This window comes from Carlito syrichta, unplaced genomic scaffold (genome assembly GCF_000164805.1).
Source record: "Carlito syrichta isolate Samal-C Ts95f unplaced genomic scaffold, Tarsius_syrichta-2.0.1 Scaffold313184, whole genome shotgun sequence".
Taxonomy (NCBI): Eukaryota; Metazoa; Chordata; class Mammalia; order Primates; family Tarsiidae; genus Carlito; species Carlito syrichta.
In genome coordinates this window covers 531,510-551,569 of record NW_007257280.1, presented here as the reverse complement: position 1 = coordinate 551,569, position 20,060 = coordinate 531,510, and the positions used below count along the sequence as shown (strand labels likewise).

At 40.2% G+C, this 20,060-nt stretch overlaps 1 protein-coding gene across 2 annotated transcripts in view; it reads right to left on the bottom strand.

Moving 5' to 3' along the window:
• Positions 1–3,895: 3,895 nt before the first annotated feature.
• Positions 3,896–20,060, bottom strand: part of ARHGEF6 (Rac/Cdc42 guanine nucleotide exchange factor 6) — a 125,074-nt gene continuing 108,909 nt past the window's right edge. The window contains exons 13-22 of one of the 2 annotated variants that reach the window (XM_008070211.2): positions 18,679–18,765; positions 17,794–17,872; positions 16,634–16,779; positions 15,441–15,566; positions 13,894–13,914; positions 12,602–12,695; positions 11,335–11,424; positions 8,741–8,840; positions 6,253–6,307; positions 3,896–4,495 (exon numbers count right to left, since the gene is read on the bottom strand). In XM_008070211.2, the coding sequence (XP_008068402.1) occupies positions 4,352–4,495; positions 6,253–6,307; positions 8,741–8,840; positions 11,335–11,424; positions 12,602–12,695; positions 13,894–13,914; positions 15,441–15,566; positions 16,634–16,779; positions 17,794–17,872; positions 18,679–18,765 (942 nt within the window). In that variant the 3' untranslated portion in view covers positions 3,896–4,351. The remainder of the gene's footprint in view (positions 4,496–6,252; positions 6,308–8,740; positions 8,841–11,334; positions 11,425–12,601; positions 12,696–13,893; positions 13,915–15,440; positions 15,567–16,633; positions 16,780–17,793; positions 17,873–18,678; positions 18,766–20,060) is intronic. The other variant, XM_008070212.2, reaches the window with a different exon arrangement.

Genomic DNA, 20,060 nt, shown 5'->3' with positions numbered 1-20,060 from the left:
GTCATTTCATCTGTCCACCTGCCCATCCAATACTGACCGAGGTTATTGTTTTATGCTATTCATTTGGGATATATAAAGATAAATATGATCTGATCCCTGCTTTCAAGTAGCTTGCAATCTTTTGCAAAACAGATGTGCAAACATTTCAATCCCAGTGTAAATTTTACATCAGGTTAAGGACTGGTATTATAGGGAACACACAAGAAGCAAGGAGATGCCAAGGGAGAGATGACAAGTGTCAAAATTGGGCAATGACCATGAGGATGGAGAGGAGAAATTCAGGGGATACAGTAGAGTTAAAAATGGCATACTTGATTACTAGATTTACAAAGGGTTAATGCACAATTTTATAAAGGGCTGACAGGGAGGATGGGATGAAGGATTATACCCATGTTTCTGGTTGGGACAACTAAGTGGCCAGGGGTGCTGTTCACTGAGATGGGACTCATTGAAGGAGTGGATCTGGGAGTGGAGATGAGGAATCTGGTTTTGAACACGTTGAGTCTGAGGTGCTGTAAGACATTCAAGCTGAGATGTCCACAGGTAGCTGCATCATAGGTCTGGAATTCAGGAGAAAAATCATAATGAAAAAATATAGACATAGAAGTCATCTAAATTTTGATAAATGAAGTTATGGGAGTAGACAAGGTGTTCCAGAAAGAAGTTTTAGAATGAAGACGAAATGAGTGTTGAAGATTATCAAGGTTCAGAGGACAGGCAAATGAGGTGGGTCCAGCAAAGGAGACTGAGGAGTGATTGAATGTCGAGAAAGTGTGGGATCATGAAAACCAAGGAAGGAGAAATTTATCAAGAAGGCAAGGGTCAAATACAGCCAAGGGGTCTAGATGGGCATTGAAAAGTGTTTCCTGGATTTGTCATTTAAGAGCTTAATGGTGACTTCAGGAAGGTGGCTGGCTGAGGTAGAACCTTAGCTGGCAGGTACCAGGTACAGAGGGAGAAATGCAGTAGAGAGAACATGGGATCCAAAGACAGACAGACCAGAGTTTCAAATCCCAGTTCCACCATGTACACATGTTTAACATCTCTGTGCTTTTGTTCATTTGTAAGATGAAGATAGCAGTATTGAATACCTCATAGGGTTGCTGTAAGGATTTCATGAGCTTAATCATATAAACCACTTAGTACTGTGCCTAGCACACGCAAGGTGCAATGTTATATCTATTGGCTTAGAACAGGAAACAGAAACACTAAAGGTATCTCAGGCAGAAAAATAATTAGACATCTGTAAAACCATTGAGCTAGAAAAGTGAAAGTCAGGGGCAAGCCAGGGGACTGTCACTGAACTAATGACTTCAAGGTCATACCATTGCAGATGTGATCCACATGTTAGGAGGCTGCTGCTACCACCACAACTGCTGCCACTACAGCTTCTCACCCACAAACCTATGAGTAGATACACTGGAAAGTAGAGTACGGAAACCACAAACACACCATTGGAACTGTCTTCTGGCCACCAAGCCCCAAGAAGATAGCCTCTGCCTAATTTAAGACTTCTAAATCTTGTTGGTAGGGGTGAAAATGTATCAGAACGCACACTGTATCCAGAACCCTAGCTGCAAGGGAGTCTGGAAAATGCATGTTTTAACCTTTAAGTTTAGTGGAAGAAACAACAGGAATAGAAATGGATGTTGAGTAGCAGATATCAAGCTCATCTATGTTGAAATGAAACAAATATTTTTGTCCTGACTGTTGATACCAGCATTCCAATCTTCCATTTAGCAAGATTGACAGAATCTTGCCAAATTAAAAAAGGAATAAGGACAAGACTAAAGAGCAAGGGATGCAGTTTAACAGGACAATGAATATATCTTTCTCTAATATTGGAAGGAAAATGATGAGAAGCGATAGAGACAGTTTATAAGTTGGGACCAGAAGAAAAGAGGTGATGAAATTAAGGAAGAAAGTTCTATGTCATGGCATGTATTATCTCTGTAAAGGAGGAAGCAAATGTCATCTTCCCTGAGTGAAAAAGGCAGGGGCTGGCTAGAAGGCCGGTGAAAGTGAACCAGCTAGTGAGGAACATGGGAGAGGAAGTTGACACAGTATCAAACATCTTTCTGCACACCAGCTAGCAAAAAGGGAAACAAAGGACTTATTTTTATAAAGCACTGTTTATTCTTATGTATTGAAAATGTCCATTTTAAAAGTCTTCAAAATAAAAACAAGTTAGAAAATCGGAGCTTGTGTAAGAAGGGACATGACTGAAAAGGAACTGAAAGGCCTCTCAGGGTAGCAGTTGAATTACAGGGTAATGGGAACCCATTTGTAGAGTATTGTAAACAACACAACTATGGAGACACTGCTCTCGGGTTAACATGGCTTTGTTTCCTTTATATTATTGTTTAGTGTGTAAGCATGGACACTACTCTGCATAAGCTTCATTATCCAGAGTACTGAGTGCTCTCATCAGAAGGGCCAAGTCCCCAAAACATGCATATGTACACATCACTTTAAAATAAAGAACTTTCCATATAGTTTACACATCTATTGCAAGCCATTGACTAATCACAGACAGGGCAGATGTGAAGATCTGTGTTGGTGTTGACATTGGTGGTGGCTGTGTTTTCAATTTTTAGGTGAAGGATGTCACATCTAAATCTCTGTGCTTAAAAACACAATAACTGTCATTCCTAGAAATATTTACTCTTCAGCTTCCAAAGATGGCTGTGTGAAGTTGACTGATGCTGAGCTGCAGGGACAGTCCACTTCCTGTGGGTGGAGTCATTTCTGCTGTGCAGCAAGCAGACAACAACCCCGTACTATGTAGCTATGGGACCTTGAGACCCTCAGTACCACAAGGAAAATGGGCTCCTCAGCAAGTTGAGGGGTTCAAGCTTTACGTTTGGTTTCTAAACATTTGCAACACCCACATTTACAAGCATCCATCAAATGTATCTGGAAGACAACTTTGATCAGCCATTTGACCCTTTGACTCTCTTTCCAGTGACCATCCCCAACCGGCCAAATTTCCCTTCTTTGGGAAAGGGAGGGGCGAGTTGCACTGCTCTGTCCTAGCGCCTTGGGCCAACTTTCAATTGTGCCTCATTTGGATGTGCACTGTTCTGCCATGACTCTTTTAACCCTAATTTCTCACAGTTCTAGTTTCTGGGATACTTACAAAGTTGGTGGTTTGATTCCATGAGCAACTTGAGTAAACCAGTTCCCAGTAATCAGCTCCACTAATAACCAGCACACAGCTACTAGAGTGGCCCTTTTGTTCTGAATATACAGTCTGGACTTGTAGCATCTTCCCGTGAATAATGCTTAGAATCCTATTCAAAGAGGCTAATGAATATTACAACTTCTCACAGCATATATGAGAGAGCAATAAAGTAAAGGAAAGCTGTCTACTAGGGTACAATATCTCCTCGGTGCAGATTGTTTTGAAGGGTGAAAGGTTGCAGTTTGAATATGCAATGTACATAAAGTAACTGCTCACAGTCTAACTACACTTTTTCAAAAGTAAGCAAAGCATGTACAAACTAGTTTACACACCACTGGTACAGTTGGCTGAAAGCACTGGGGAAGGCGAAAGTGTACACACTTGACAGAAGGCTGGGGAAAACCCACCATGCACCAGGAAGAGATGGTCAACTCTGTTGCTGAAGGAGAAGATTGTCCAGGACGATTTGCTGCAGGATCTGGTGTTGGCATGGATGGCCAGAGCCTCTACCTTCTCAGTTACAACATGCACCAACACAAGAGGCATAAGGGGACTACAGTTTTCTTGGTCTTATAGACAACATAGGGCAGTCATTTTTAAAAGTGTGATTGAGGGGTAGCATGTGACGATCTAGGGAAGGGCAGCTGAGTCACTGGGCAAATGTGTTAGTCTCATCCTACTCTACTCACAGCTCAGGAAGCTTTGCCTCCAGTAAATTAGGTACTGAGGGGCTTGCAGATGCAGGAAAGCATTGGAGGGGAAGGTGGGTTCACATGTAATATGCCCTGGCCAGTTGTGTTGTGACAGCAGCCAGCCCAAAGAATATGATCTGAGGGCAATGGCTGTCGCAGAGGCATTGTAAACTGAAGACCATCTGAAGAACTGTAAGTCGTTTGCCTGCATTCACTTTCCTTTTCTTACTAAGTGGAAAAGACTCCGGGGCCACATTTACCCCCACCTCCTGCTTTTTTCCCTGCTGGAAAAAAATGAACAACCAAAAAATAACCAGATGACAATAAACACTGAAGTGCATACAGAGAGAGAAAGGGGGGGGGGGGAGAGAGAGAGAGAAGAAAAACCAAAGAAGTGAGCAAACGGAATCAAATCATTCAGTGGGACATTTCAAAATGCCCTGAAGGCACACTCTGCCCAGTGCTACAGTGATGGTCATGGAAGAATTGAGGTCTTGCTGCTACTGGACTCGGCTCGAATACACTCATCGGTTTGCTTCAACAGCCTCCGGACCAGCTTTTCTAGGTCCCTTCTTGATTTCAGTTCTTCTTCCAGGCATTGCTTCATTCTTTTATTCTCCTAGGGTGGGTAAAGACTTGGTGATTACCAGAGGGGACTCTTCTCAGGGCTCCTTCTTCCCATCCTCTTGGCAGCCCACACCACTGACTCACTGTTCTTCCTCAACCTTCTCTCACTCGGAGTGTAATACAAAGCAGCCTCTTGATTTTCCCACCTGTCTCTAGCAAGGCTTTTGCATTCTTCTTCCCTGCCTGGCCCACTTCTATTTTAACGCTCTTTTCACATATCAACCCACATGTCTATTAAAGGGCCTGCCACGTATCACTGGTACCGACCTCATCTTCTGAGAGCCAGGTCCACAATCCCAAATGCTAGCTCAGTATTTCCACCTAGATATGTTATAAGTACCTCAATCTCATTAAGTCCTAAAGTGAACTCAGTATCTTCCTTGACACCTAAAACTTCTCCTGTAGCTTCTGATCTCTGTGAAAGGCACCACCATATCAAACTAGATACTCAGGGAAGAAACTTCATCTTTAGTCCCTGGTTCTAGCCGGGCTCGGTGGCTCAGCCTGTAATCCTGTGCCTTTGGGAGGCTGAGGTGAGTGGATTGACTGAGTCCGCAGGTTCAAGACCCGCCTGGGCAGCGAGACCTCATCTCTACAATAAATCAAAAAATCAGCCAGGTGTGGTAGTGCATGCCTGTAATTCCGGCTACTCGGAAGGCTGAGGCGGAAGGATCGCCGGAGCCCAGCAGGTCGAGGCTGCGGTGGCCGGGAGCGGCCACTGCACTCCAGTCTGGGCGACAGAGTGAGACTCCAACACACACACAAAAAAAATCCCTGGTTCTTTCTTAATCCTAACATCATATCCCACAGGTTTGAGCTCTGTGGTGCATCATTCTCTTTACTTGTTCTCCTCTTCCATACCTCACTGTCCTGCCTCAATTCAGGACTTGCAAATGTCTCACCCAGAGTTTGGTAAGTACCTCCTAAGTGGTCTCCCAGTCCCTAGTCTTTCTCCCTTCCCATCTGTCCCTCACCCTGTCAGCCGGTACAGTCAGTCTCACACGCAAGGCAGAATGTGCATCATGGAGCCCTGTGCCACATCTCCAGAAAAGCCCACAAACCACGAATAATGGTTCTTTGTACACTTACACACTCATGAATGACTTATCTTTTATCTGTTTACTTGTCTTTTATTTATTTACTTGTTTGTTTGTTCGTTTGTTTGAGTCGAGGTCTTCCTCTGTCACCCAGGCTGGAGTGCAGTGGCATGATCATGGCTCACTGCAGCCGTGACTTCCTGGGTTCAGGTGATTCTTTTGCCTCAGCCTCCCAAATAGCTGGGACTACAGGTGCATGACACCATGCCTGGCTAATTTTATTTTTTATTTTTATTTTTAATTTTTTTAGGAATGAGGTCTAACTATGTTGCCCAGGCTGGTCTTGAACTCCTGATCTCAAGAGATACTCTCATCTTGGCCTCCCAAAATGCTGGGATTACAGGTGTAAGCCACTATGCCTGACTTATCTTGTCTTAATGTCTGCTTATGGATTTCAGGGAATAGGAAAGTCATAACTACGTTTGCCTTGCGACCCTACTGCAAACCGCTAAACAGAAACATAAGCAAGCCTCAGAAATTTAAGCCAAAGGCTACGTGGGAGAATCAACAAAACCTACCTTAAGGACACAGGAAAATATAAATCCGCCCTCCCCATCTTGCTCCTGGACCTTTCCCAACAGCATGACCAATGTGTGGCAAGGGAAAGGGAGTGCATCTGTTATCCAAGAAAGTGACTTTTATATTGTATTACCTGCTTGAGTTCTTTGACCTCATCCTTCAAGGCATACACAGTATCAACAAGGCTCCTAGAAAATAAAGATAAAATTCAGAGGTGAATGGCTGACACTGAGATATTAAAGTACTATTAATACTCAATAAAAGTAGCTTCATAAACTACAGATCCTGAAAAGCAGTGGACTTTTGAGCCGATCACAAATGATGCTACCTGAATGTTCCTTATCTTTTTTATTTTGATGGGAAAACAACCACACATGCTTATCAAAAGCCCTGCCCCAAACTTTACCAGTATGATGTCCACTTACACACCTAATGTTGAATTGTACCCTAAATCTTAAAAAAAAAATCCCCGCCATTGCACCTCTTCTATACTTCCCTCATCTTCTGCTACTCAATTCTCAGCTTGGAGGAGCAAAAATAAGACACTAGGGCCCATGATAAGGGTTTTCTTTCTCCAGTTTTATTGAGGATAAATAACAAAGGTGTATAGGGTGAGATTGTAAAATGATTGCCACTACCAAGCTAATTACTAGATCCATCTCCTCACATAGTTACCTTTTGTATGTGTGGTGAGGATACATTCTTTACTCTCTTAGCAAACTTCAAGTATACAATACTGCATTGTCAATTATACCATTTTCCCTCGGTATCATCAGGGGATTGGTTCCAGGACTCTCATGGACTCCAAAATCCACAGATGTTCAAGTCTCTGGTATAAAATGATGCAGTATTTGCACATAACTTTTGCATACTTTTCTGTATACTTCATAAATCATCTCTGGATTACTTAATACAATATAAATACTATGTAAATAGTTATTATACTGTATTGCCTAGGGAATTATGACATGAACAAAGTCAGTACAAGCTCAGTACAGATGCAACCATCCATTTTTTTCTGAGTGTTTTTGGTCTGAGGCTGGTTGAAGCCATAGATGCAGAACCCACACATGCACAGGACTGACTGTAGTTGCCATGCCGTACACTCACTTTCCAGAACTTATTCATCTTGCATAACTGAAATTTGATTCCCTTGGACCAACATTTCTCCATTTCTCCCTCCCTTCAGTCCCTAGAAATCACCATTCTACTCTCTGCTTTTATGCATTTAAATTTTTAGGTCCTATCATAAGGTTTTGATTTATCTTGTTTTGGAGCAGCAATGAACATCACTCAACATATAATGAGAGCTATTACAAGACTCTGCTTATTCTACAATATCTGTGCTATGGCATTTCTCTTCTCAGCTCTCTAACCCCACATGACCTCACATGACAAAAAGTCAGAGACATTATTTCTAGAAGAATCCATATATTACCAAAAAAAGGACGAAGAGCCCTGGCTGGGGTTGTGGAACAGCCTTTTATTCTCTGGCTTTTTCCTTGGAGAAAGTCTATGGAGATCTAAGTTTTAGTTCTGACCCTGCCATTAGTCCTCTAAACTTGGACAACCAGTTTCCTTCTCAGTCTCTCTTGGCCTTAGTTTCTTTATATATAAAATGGGGATCATACCACATTCCCCCCAAACCTCACAAAGTTGTGAAGATTAATATAGTTATAAGAAGAGGAATTGGCTTAACTATCATTATTTATTGAGTGCTGGACTTTATACTTATTTCATTTAACCTCACAACAACTCTGAAGGTATTACTATCATCCTCATTTTACGGATGAGAAAACTGAGGCACAAAACTGGCCCCAGGTCACACAGCTAATGAGTAGCAGAATTGGGCATTGAACCAGGACTGTTTTTCTTTGAAGCGCAAGTGCTTTACCATTTTGCTGTATTACTTCATCTACCAGATGTAAAAATACATCAATAATGCCAACAACCTTGAAATATGCTGCCTTGTGCACATTTAAGCCTGACTTCAGAAATGACTCAAGTTTAAACAAATGCATTCTTTGGCTACGTTGTGTTTATTTTATGAGCTGTAAGGCACTTAACCTGGTTTCCCCCCATGAGATCACACTCACTACCGTGCAAAGGTAAGCTAGAGACACAATTTCCCTGAACCTCAGTTTCCTTATCTTTGAAAGTGATGAGAGTAATGCTTGTCTCACCAGATTGCTGTGGGATTTTAGATTAAGTCAAGTATGTGAAAGTATAGCTTTTGACTCAAAAAATGTGAGAAACATCCCTTTGGGCAGGGAAATCAGTGTTGTGGCTGAAATTCTCAAGCACCTCCTAACACATCCAGAGCACTGATATTCTCATGTGTCCTGAAGCAGCTTACTGCATGGGAGAGCTGGCCGTAGGGGCAGCTGCCACACAGAGGTGCTGCTCTGGAAGGCTCTGGTACTCTCCCTCGTCTTCTCCCTTCTCTTTGTTGGAGAGCAGACCTCTCAAGGCTCTCAACTGCATACTCAGCAAAGAAGGCCACACTCCCAGATGAGGAGGGCCTGCCCTTGAGTGCAGCCTCAACAAGAGCCACAATACCCTGCCTGACAGCCTTGCCAATACTCATACAAACCGGGTGAGGTTTAGTCTGCTCTACTCACTTTTCTTCCATGATGGTTTGGCCATTGCTTCTGGTTTCTTCAATGATGAGTTTCTCTTCCTCAGGGAGTAAGACTTGTGGAACAGAATCTTTGCGGGTACCTACAAACGAAGGTTGCCAGAGGGAGGAGAGGGAAGAGTTACTAGTGAAGAGTATTTACAGGTGTTAGTTTCTTCCTATTATTGTTATAGCATATTACTATGTTGCATTGAGCGGGCAGCCATCTGATATTTACTGACTAAATCTTCCTGACATGAGAAATTCTAAATGGCTAAATACACTGATTCAATCTTCTGAGGGAAGACAGCATTTTATATTCAGAGAAATAACATGAAAGGACCACTGTAATAATACCTGCCCTCAACTAAGATCCCCATTCTTTCCTGTTTCAAAAAGCTGACCAGTGATAACTCTTACGGCAAATCTCCAGGGAATGACACATCACATCCTATGCTATCATGCTCTGTAATTGTAGTAAAAAGTTGAGAGTGGCACTGCACCAGGATGCAATGTGCTTAAGGGACCTCAGAAGCAGCATTGCACTCATTTGTTCTTTACAGTCCTATAAAGCAAGGGAGGTAAGGTAGGTATGTCTCCCAAGATCATTTTGATCAAGGGTAAAGTGGGGTTGGGAGGTTATCACATCAACATCAAGATGCAAGTATCCTCACTGCTCTCTACTCAGAATATCTCCAGGCTCTGGGATAGTAGAGGAGACAAAACAGACATGGAGGCCCAACCAAACAGTTCTCCTGTACCTCTAACTTTTCCCTCACTCTGGATCTTTCCTCTCAGAGCTCAAGTGTTTAATCTTTGGTGTTCCTAAGGCACTGGATTTCTCTCTTCTAGATCAAGTTCCTTCAGAGGTGTGTACACTTGCTGTCTTCACTTGATCACCTCCCCCTTCCTAGGTGAGATGTGTCTCCACCTTCCCCTGGGCCTAGCTCTTCGTAGGTGCTTAATACAGTGGCCCCTCTGTATCTACAGATTCCACATCTGCAGATTCAACAAATCATGGTTCAAAAATATTCAGAAAAAATAATAATAACACAAGTTGAAAAACTAATGCAGTATCACAAATGTTTACATTGCATTAGGTATTATAAGAAATCCAGAGATGATTTAAGGTCTATAGGACAATGTGGTAGGTTATATGCAAATACTCCATCATTTTATATTAAGGACTTGAGCAATTGTGGATTTTGGTATACACAGGGGTCTTAGAACCAATCTCCCATGGATGCTATAAGTGCACAGCAGACTGAGTGATTGACTAAATGCGGCAACTGCCAACAGCAGTCAGTTCTAGGGAGCCAAGACTTCTGACTGGAGAAGGATAGAGGGTAGCAGGTCACCATGAGGCCAAACAGCCTGCTGTGTGCCAAGCATGGCGTAAGTCGCCTTCCACATGCAAAAGGTAGTTTAGGGAGAAGGGGTGAAGGTGTGCCTCTTTAAGCCAGAATACCTACGTGCATCTCTGAGCAGATCCATCAATTCTATGGATGTGAGAAGAAGTGGTGAGAAAGCGAGGTCTGATTGTGTATGAAAGATGCTTCCTCTGGTGTCTTCTTGCCCTCCCCCGCACCTTTCCTGATTTTCATGACAGAAATTACTTTCTGTCTTGTACCTCTCCTGCCTCCTCGAAACTTATTATCAGAGCTAGGCATGCCCAAAGCCACAGCCAGGTTTTGTCTGTGAAGCAAAAAATGTGACAGTCCCCTCTTCATGCCAAATGTGTCAACTTTCACATCAAACGTTTTCTCCGTGTCAACCTTAGAGATGTGTTACTTTGAAAGAATATGTCAAGGCACCTAAGAAATCCCCTCCCACACTCAAGCAATTGGCCAGTGGCTGTCCAAAATGGAGCATGATGGAGAATTCCTTTCTTATGCAGATGCAAGCACCTCACAAAAGGTATCCTGAGTGTCTATAATAAAGGAAGACACGAGAAATAATTGATGTGACCTAACTTTTAAAAAACTCAAGGATGAATCAGAAAACATGATCTCGCTTTCAGTTTGTAACCTGAAAGTCGTTGGAGGAAATATCATCACCTAATAGCTCCCTGATAAATTTTATTCATTTTGAACAGCCTCTGCTAAACAGCTACATTTCCAGATTTTCAGAGCAACTTTGAAACCTAAGTTTGGTGAAGCATTGTTCGCTTAAATATGCAGCTGATTAAAGATAGTATTTTTGACTTCCTTTCCAAATCTGCCTATAAGAAGAGATTAGCATCAGTTCACAGACACAGGAACTCTCTGGGCTTTTTAATTCCTAACTAGTGTTGGTGAAGGTATCTGTGTACTTCAAAGAAGAACGATGGTTTAAAACTTTGTTTTCATTTCTATCATCTCCAACATTTTTACTCTTGCATCTCTCTTTCTGGGTAAAAAACAACAGTGCGTAAACAAACCACTTGGTTGCTAAAACCACCTTATCTGAAAGATGCAGTCCTGCACTGCTGCTCTGCACCATGTCACCTGCTTTCCACACCCTGCAACCCATCCGGGTGGCTGCTCTCTTTTTCTAAGAGATAGCAAGCAGTAAAGAAGAAACATCACTCATTAGAAAAAGTCATTTGGGGGAACCTACTTGAGCCATGGCCTTGTTGAAAATTTGCGCTGGTGCAGTAGGCTTCGATCACTTTAAGAATCTGAGCATCCTCCTCCAGAGCAGCTGTGCCTGTCAAATTTAATTAACAGTGACTTTTCACAGGTATTTGCCTCTGGACCCTCAAAATTTTGTAGTACACTCTACTGCCAGGGATGGCTGGCGAGTAGTGTTTGTAAAAAGCAGGAAAGAGAGCTGTCCAACCCTTGTGATGGAGAAGAGTGACAGCATCGCCATAGAGCTCTGGGGTCAACCTCAGTGAGTTCAGCATGGAGGGGTCCTGCTTCTGATGCCCAGAACTCTACATGGTCGGGGGAGGAGTGCTACCAGTGGCTTCTTGAAGCACAGCACTGGGATTGGTGCCGATTTCAGCTCTCATCTGGTACACCACAGCCTTCTTCCACTTTACATTTCAAGGCTCACCTTCTCTAGGACACTTTCCCCCATTAACCTCACCCATTTTTCCAACCAGTCAGCATAGTCGCTGATTTTCCCTCCTCCCTGATCCCTCTCCCCGCCCCCCACCCCGCCCCATCCACTAAACTCATTCTTGAATGACTGGATGGCAACATCCTGTTAATATGCTGATGTGCACACCCAGGTGCAGGGTGGGGGATGAGGCGTGCTGAAGCTGGAGTTGAGCAAAGATTTATCCAAACTATATTTTTGACTAATACATACACTTTTGCCACCTTTTTGTGAGACATCACTTGCTCCTTCACCTGTGTCCCAAGGTACCGTGTTCACAGCCATATAATCAAATATGTCCATACCAGTTGGCTGGTTGACTTTGCAGTCTGTCTCTAAAGCAAGCCATGTTTCTAGATGTCAGCAGGCTGCTTCTTTGGCTAACTGAGAACATGCCTGAACACTGAGCTTCCAAAAGGATTTCAACCTTTAGGTCTATTTAGTCTATCTTTGCAAAGGAAAATATCTCAAGGATCAGAAACTAAGAGGGAAAAAAAATGTATCCATAGTAAATGGGTTTTGTTTGCGGTTCTAAACCAAATGGAGCAAAGTGTTCAATATGAAAAAAGAAGAAAAAAAGAAAATGATACAGGTGATGAAGGCAGCTTATTTCAAAGTCTTAGAGGTAACAAAAACTCTCCAAGCATTTTTATTTATCTAACAGATAATGCCAAGAAAAAATTCTCTAATGATCTCTTTTTAAAGATTCTCATGTAAAAAAAAAAAAGATTATTTTGTTAATTTGTCCATAAACAACTTTCAGAAAATACAAAATACATACTTTTCCGAATCACGTATTCCTCCTCTGATGGTTTTCTCTCGGTCTTTCTTTTGTGAAGAAACTTCTTCATCGTTTTGGGGCTTTTACTAGACTCCTGTAAGGATAGAAGTTTCTTAATGAATTAAAATTATCCAAAAAAAAAAAAAATATCCATACACACAAAAATTCAAAAGAACAAGTACAATTAAATAGAATACCTATTTTGTATTTCGACAATCTCAGGAGTCCATCAAAAGTTAATACTATACACTATAAAAATGGTTCCAATAAACTCTAAAAGGTTAAATAAAACAGAGGCAATGACATCATCCTCTCAATTTCCATAGAGGTAGAAATGAGAATGGAGTGAGCCTACTGAAGTTGTGGCAGATTCTCCAGGAGGCCAAATGCCTTTAGGGTACTATCTGCAGAGAAAGTAATGGGTGTCAACCCTGGAAAATAGCAGCATTTCTAACTTGGTTTGCCTTCCGCATTGATAAAGTTTTAGGGGAATTCAATAACAATAACAATTGTAACCACCAACAGGGTATTTATCACTTTTCAAAGAACTTCAAAACTATTTAAATATTTTTTACTTAGCAACAGTCCTACAAAGAAGAATATGATTTTAATTTGGCAAATGGGAAAATGAAGGCAGAGAGACTAATCTTCCCACAGTCAGAGAGGAGAACCAAATGATAAATAATTTGGGGCTTGGAGTAACATACCCACATCCAAGTTTAACCATATACATATAAAACTATGTTTTTAATTAGTAGATAAAAGAAGTGGCAGTTAATAAATTTGCTTTTGTCGTATAGATAACCAGCAGGTGGGGAAAAATGCTCATTATCAATATCCAAGTATACAAATTAGAATCTAGACTTAGGAAAAAAACCCACATGATCACCTTGTTCCAATCTTCCACGCAATATATGTACATAAAGCATAGATAATAATTAGTACCTTAAAATATATGAAACAAAGAATTTAATTTCTTTCACTTAGTCACAGTGATCTACTTAAAACTTGAAAACAGGCAGAAATGAAAAACTCTCATGTGATAAAAATAAGAGGAAAAAACATTTAAAAAACAGGAAAGGGGCATTTTGAGGCATGGCAACATTTTTATACATATTTCACATGAGCCTGCTTTTTGAAGAACGTACTTACATGTCAGAATTGCATCTTCATATTTTAGCCACCAATTATAACAAGAGACAAAACCAGCAAAAGGGAAAGCTTTACTCATCAAAGGTTACAGCATAGTATTATGATGTCACTGTAAGCCAAAGATATTGTTCTACCCTTACCTTTAAGATATAAGACATCCTCTAAAATGAATATGTAAAGAAAGAGAAGATGAGCGTGAGAGGTCGATGGTTATAATGACCAAATCCATTTATCAATAATTCTAAAACAACATTTGAAATGTTAGTGTTATCATAAATTACACAGAGAGAATATCATCACATTTCCCACATTAGTTTCAGAAGCAAAATCATCATGCAAAAGCCCAAGGAATACAGTTCTGTGCAGAATAACGAATGCTGAAAATAACTGAAATACACACTATGTAGTAGGGATATATTAATAACTCTCTTCCCTCAGCAGAAACAAAGTAATCATGCCTTAGTTTTAATAGATTAGTTATGTGAAGGATTAAGTCAACTTTACCCTTCAAAGCTCACCTTAATTTGAACTTAGTAACTGACAATTACAAAATGTCCATCATTACAAATGGGACTTAGGTAACTATGAAGTGGCACTCCCGGTTTAGGTAATCAAAGAAGAAAATTGGATGATTGCAAGAATTGCAGGTCAATTTCCAAAGCATATCAGTAGGACTAATTTCTGGTCAAATTCTAAATAGAGTTATGTAATAGAGATTCAGCTCATGGATTATTTTTCCTATCATGTTAATTCCAAAGGATCAAAAAATTATCCACTGTCCAAATATTGTTCTATTTTTACTGCACTTAGAGTTGGCAGCAACAATTAATCGAAACAGAAGCATGGTGGTTTAAATCAAAACACACTCAAAATTGAGCTAAGTCTGCAACACTCATCAAAACACACTTTTGATCTAGAAATATATGCTGCCTTTGCAATTCTAAGACTCATCTCATAGCTGTCACAAACTTAATCTTCACTCAACAAGAACAGCTACTAATAAATGAACACCTTTTCTGAAATCTGGAATGATTCGAAACAAGTTAGGGATAAAGCCACTGTTTGGATGAAAAAGTAACGCTCCACACAGTTACAGAAGCCAGTGACTGACATTTCCTGACTGCAACTTTGAAAGGAAAAAAACAAAACAAAATAAAACCTTGAAATCCCCACACTACCCAAATATCAAATGTCCTTTAAGGTTATCTCTGAGAAGTCTCTTTCAAAAAGACATTTCTTTCATTAAATTCATCTCTCTTTCCAACTGCAGCAAATATCACTTTCATGGCGTGGTTCAAATAAATTAAAATGATCCAGACACTGAATTGAGTCTGCTTGGTTGGAAATTCAACTACAATGAAGTGGTTCCTGTGTGAGATGTGAGTACATCGTTAATTAATTTAAATAATTATCATAACCAACATAAAGAAACCACAGGCACTTCAGGAGGAGACTGGAAAAACAGGCATTGCACATAGACCCTGTGGACATTCAATACATACTTGTAGATGGACAATTGGGGAAATGGAAAATTAAGAAAGAAAAAAAAATCACTGAGTCTAGCAATTCAAGACTGACTGACATGTGTCACCTATCATAAATTTCTAGAACATTCCCACAACTATTTGTAATAAAACTATGAAATTAACTTGTCAGAAGCATTTCAAACCATATGTAGCAAAATTACCTCTTTATAACCTAGTGCTGCGGATGGTCTAAGTGGAGGTGCAGGTCGTAGACAACTTAAACTCCACGGTTTTATAATTTGAGGAGGCTCCAAGGGTCCTCGGGGCTGTCCAGTAGAGCTAAAAGACTGGGAAAATGTCTGATGAGATGTTGGCAATCTGCCATCTGAACCCGACCTTGTGCCACACAGTGAAAGAACAACAATAGCTTCATTGGATCAGCAAAGCCAGCCATAGAAAAGGAGAGATGGAAAAACAAAAGTCTCCAGTTTGAGAACTGGCACATTCCAGCCAAGATTATGGGGTCTCTAAGGAATAACACAAAATTGACTCAACATCCCATGATCCCATGATCTCTCTCTGTTCTGGAATTTAAAGTCTGATATTATTTTCCTCTGTAAGGGAGGAAAGTGGAGTAACAGTCAATATTTGAGTTCAGTGATTTGTTGGCACTCTATTAAAGTGCTTAAATACGTTATCTCATGAGAACACCATAAGACATAGACTCACCAAAGTACAGTAACTAACTAGTAATTGGCAAAACCAAGATTTGAACCCAGATCTGAAGCCAAAGCCCATGTTCTTCCCACCACAACACACAGTGCTCAAAACTGAAATTTTGGCATCACAGGTTTGAATTTTAACAAACAACACAGCATATCTTCTATTTTACTCAGCAAGTACAGTAAAATCTCATCAATTCAAATTCCAAATTCTAAATTTGTGATAACTTGGAAAGAGACAATGCTAAAAGTTTGCCTTTGAAGAAAGTTACTGAGCAAATGTGAGAACATGAGTGAGATGACATGGAGATGTTTAAGTACTTAGGGAGGTAAACCATTTGTTTTCATTTAGCACATGTTAATACGAGAATAATGATAGCTCATTAAAATAAGTCTTGCTTATCATTAAAACTTCTTAGCAGGGCTTCTGGTTAGAAACACTTTGCTAGCAGTTAGTTGGAGCATCTAAATCCTGCCAAACAAAACGACACACCTCTAAGTAAAACTTTTTATTAGTTTGGATGGGCCTCACACTAAGAAATCAGAATTAGTGAGGTTTAACTGTACTTCAAAATCTACAAATATAGACTACCCAAAGACAAGCATGTGCTTGCTGCTTCTTGTAAGTGTTCTGCAGGCAGGATTTGACAAAAGACTGAATAATCCCTGGACAGAACAAATGGACTACTTACGGAATGAGCACTACATGATGACGACGATGTTTTGGATAATGAACTGCAAGAGGCAGGTCCTCTGATCAGCCTGTTCAGCTGCTCCAACCATTCCTGGAAGTCCTGGTTGTTGTTGCAATTGACCACGATTCTCTCTACTATGTTACCTACGTCATCCAGTTGTGAGCATTTGAAACAAAAGTCAAAAATAACCTTGAGTGTGTCTCATTCATGAACATACTTCATGCAAATAGGATTTGGGTGTCTATTTTCAGGAGTTTTCATACCTATGGGCTAACTGTTGAAATTCCTATATCAGGAACAAATATGCAATGATAATAAGGTAAATAAATATTAATGTCGGATTTACAAAACTGTCCTTGATTTCTACTACATACAGAATCTTAGAAGTAGTGTAAAACTTCACTATAAACAAACTCACCATCTGAAAATTTAAGTACAGAGTTCATCTAGTTCATAACCTAAAATGAGAATATTGTTCTGGTTCCCCTAATATCAAAGTTGGAACAAGATCCAACTAAGGCAGGTTACAATCTGGATGAAAACCAAATCTGAGGCTCCTTGTTGGGAAAGAAGAGGGTAAGGTCAGGGGCCAAGGTCCCAGTCTTGGCCACTGTGCCATGTCAGCACAGTGTGGCTATTACATGTAAATCACACAGGCCTGGCAAAAGGGATAACAGGCCAAAATATCAGGGAGTGTTATTGAGGCCTGACATTTTGCTCAATTTGTGAAGAAAGTCTCATGACTTTTCTGCAGTTTTTAGAAACACAACCAAATCTTGCAAATTCATAGGCTGATGGTAAGATTGCTGATAAAAGTACACATCTTTGGCTCCTCAACCACCAGGAAATAGATGACAGAGGAAGAGAAAATTACATTTACATCAGTCCATTTTGTTATTCCTTAGCTTTCACAAGTAGCTCTTATGCAATGGAAGATTGAAACTAATGGCAAAGCCGAGGCTTTTGAATGACCAGGAGACTTCTCTGTTCTCTCACTGTACCCTAATTATCCCAAGAAATGGAATATACTTTACCATGTCCATGTAAAACTTGCTCATGGACTATATAACAGAAAATAATAGGATTTATTTATTTAAACTCCACTTCATTACAAAAAGGACTTGAAGTAGATACATGAAAAAGAGAAAATTACTTACCAGTGATTTCAAATGTGCAGTCATTCCCTTCAATTTCATCTAATCTAGTCACTACCATTCCTGCTATTGGTATTTTTCCCTATCAGAAAAAGAACATTCCCATTAATTCTATGGTTATATGTGTCTTTGCTTGTTTACTTCACTTAGATTTTCTGACTCTCTCAGGAATCACTACTGAATTATGGCTGGACGTATTTCTCCAGTCTGTCAATAGATAATATGTTTTCCTGCTCTAAATGTTAATCAGTCAAGAAAGCAAAGGGAAAATGTGAATTGTGTTTGGCTAACTACTCTACAAACCACAAGATAGGGATTTACAAAACAGTTTCCTTTTCTAACACATTTTCACAAGAATCAGTAAGCAAAGTAGAGGCTCACATTTTATGAAAATTAGTAATTGCCAGACCAAGATATAACAAGCAATAGTAACTTAGAATACTCTGTTTCTTGGGAACAGACTGAGAGAAGTTTAATTTCCTAAGGCGTTTAATGACTTACATCTTAGAAACCTGAATCATGTGATATGACTGTAATAAAACAATCATAGGTACAGGTTCCAGCTTTATATTTTCTAGACAATAATGATATGGGCCTATAAAATGTTGATGCTAATTGATCTAATTGCAAACTTAGATTGTCATTTTTACATTCAAAACCTAGCTTATAACCAGAACAGTGGATATTCAGGATAAGCTCATATACTAATACAAAGGTCCTTGATCTAAGGAGCATCTGCTTTTATAAACTATTGAATTTCAACGACGGGTCCGAACATTCTGCCTCTTCAGTCTTGAACTTTGAGTGGCATAGTGGAGATATTGTATATGAATGGAAACCTGTTTTCATTATAGGTTCTGCTATTTGTTTTATATGAAATGTACTAACCTGATAGATGAAGCCACTCATCCGAGGACTTGCAGATAACATTATCAAGATATTTGAAAATAACATAAGGTACCGCTCTTCTTTTTCCTGAGAGGGAATGAATAATATTAAGTGGAGACTAGAAATTGGACATTTTGCTTGTTACGAACTTCTGGAATCATTGCTTCATAATGCAGATCTTACATAATCAACTAAAATATTAATAGTGATTTTTAAGGAAATACCTAACTCAAAAACACAAAACTAGTTGAATTTTGCTTGGACACGAACATAAAACCACAGTTTCTGGAAAGTTTATCTCTCTCCCTCCTATACATAATAGTTAAATACAAATTGCCCTGCTTGTTTCTCATGTATGAAAGTCTGAGAAGTCACACACTTTACAAAGTCAGTAAGATGTGCTAGACCTGGGTACAAAATAAGTTTCTAGGTTCACAAAAATGAAAATCTGTTTTACATTGAGAAGTGGCAAAATGAAGGGGCTTTCAGGTATTAGACAAATTCATATGCTCTCACATGTATGTTAAAATCTTATTCAAAGGATTTTTTTTTTTTTTTAGAAAGCAGGATTTATTGAGAAGACAGAAAAGCTCCCATAGTGGAAGGGGACCCGAGGGGGTTGCCCTAAAGGATTATTTTTAATCATTAAGAACTCGGTGGCTCAGCCTGTAATCCCATGCCTATGGGAGGCTGAGGTGAGTGGATTGCCTGAGCCTGCGGGTTCGAGACCCGCCTGGGCAGGCGAGACCTCATCTCTACAGTAAAATCAAAAAGTTAGCCGGGCGTGGTAGCGCGCGCCTGTAATTCCGGCTACTCGGAAGGCTGAGGTGGAAGGATGGCCTGAGCCCAGCAGGCGAGGCTGCGGTGGCCGGGAGCGGCCACTGCGCTCCAGTCTGGGCGACAGAGTGAGACTCCAACTCAAAAAAAAAAAAAAAAAAAATAGAACAGGATAATTATTGGACCCGTATAAAATAAAACTGTAAATATGGTTGCTAATGGCATGAAAGAAACTTTTACATACGAGTGTTGTTTTGAGCCCCTTAAACAGGTATGAAGTTTGTACATGCAAAAATTACATTTGGCTTACATGCTCAGTCATCTTAGCTACAATTATTCTTATGCCTGTCACCATCTTGTTTCTCTCATTTGGAAAAAAAAAACCTCCCTTTGAGGCTAACTATTCTAACAAGTGCTCTGCATTCTCTAGTACCTTTCTTTTGTTTAGTTTTTTTCTACAGACATCTCCTCTCCTCCTTCTTCCAGCAGCCTCTCCTGTTTCACTAGCTTTTCCTCTTTTGCCTTTATTTATTTATTTATTTATTTTGAGTTGGTGTCTCACTCTGTCGCCCAGACTGGAGTGCAGTGGCCGCTCCCGGCCACCG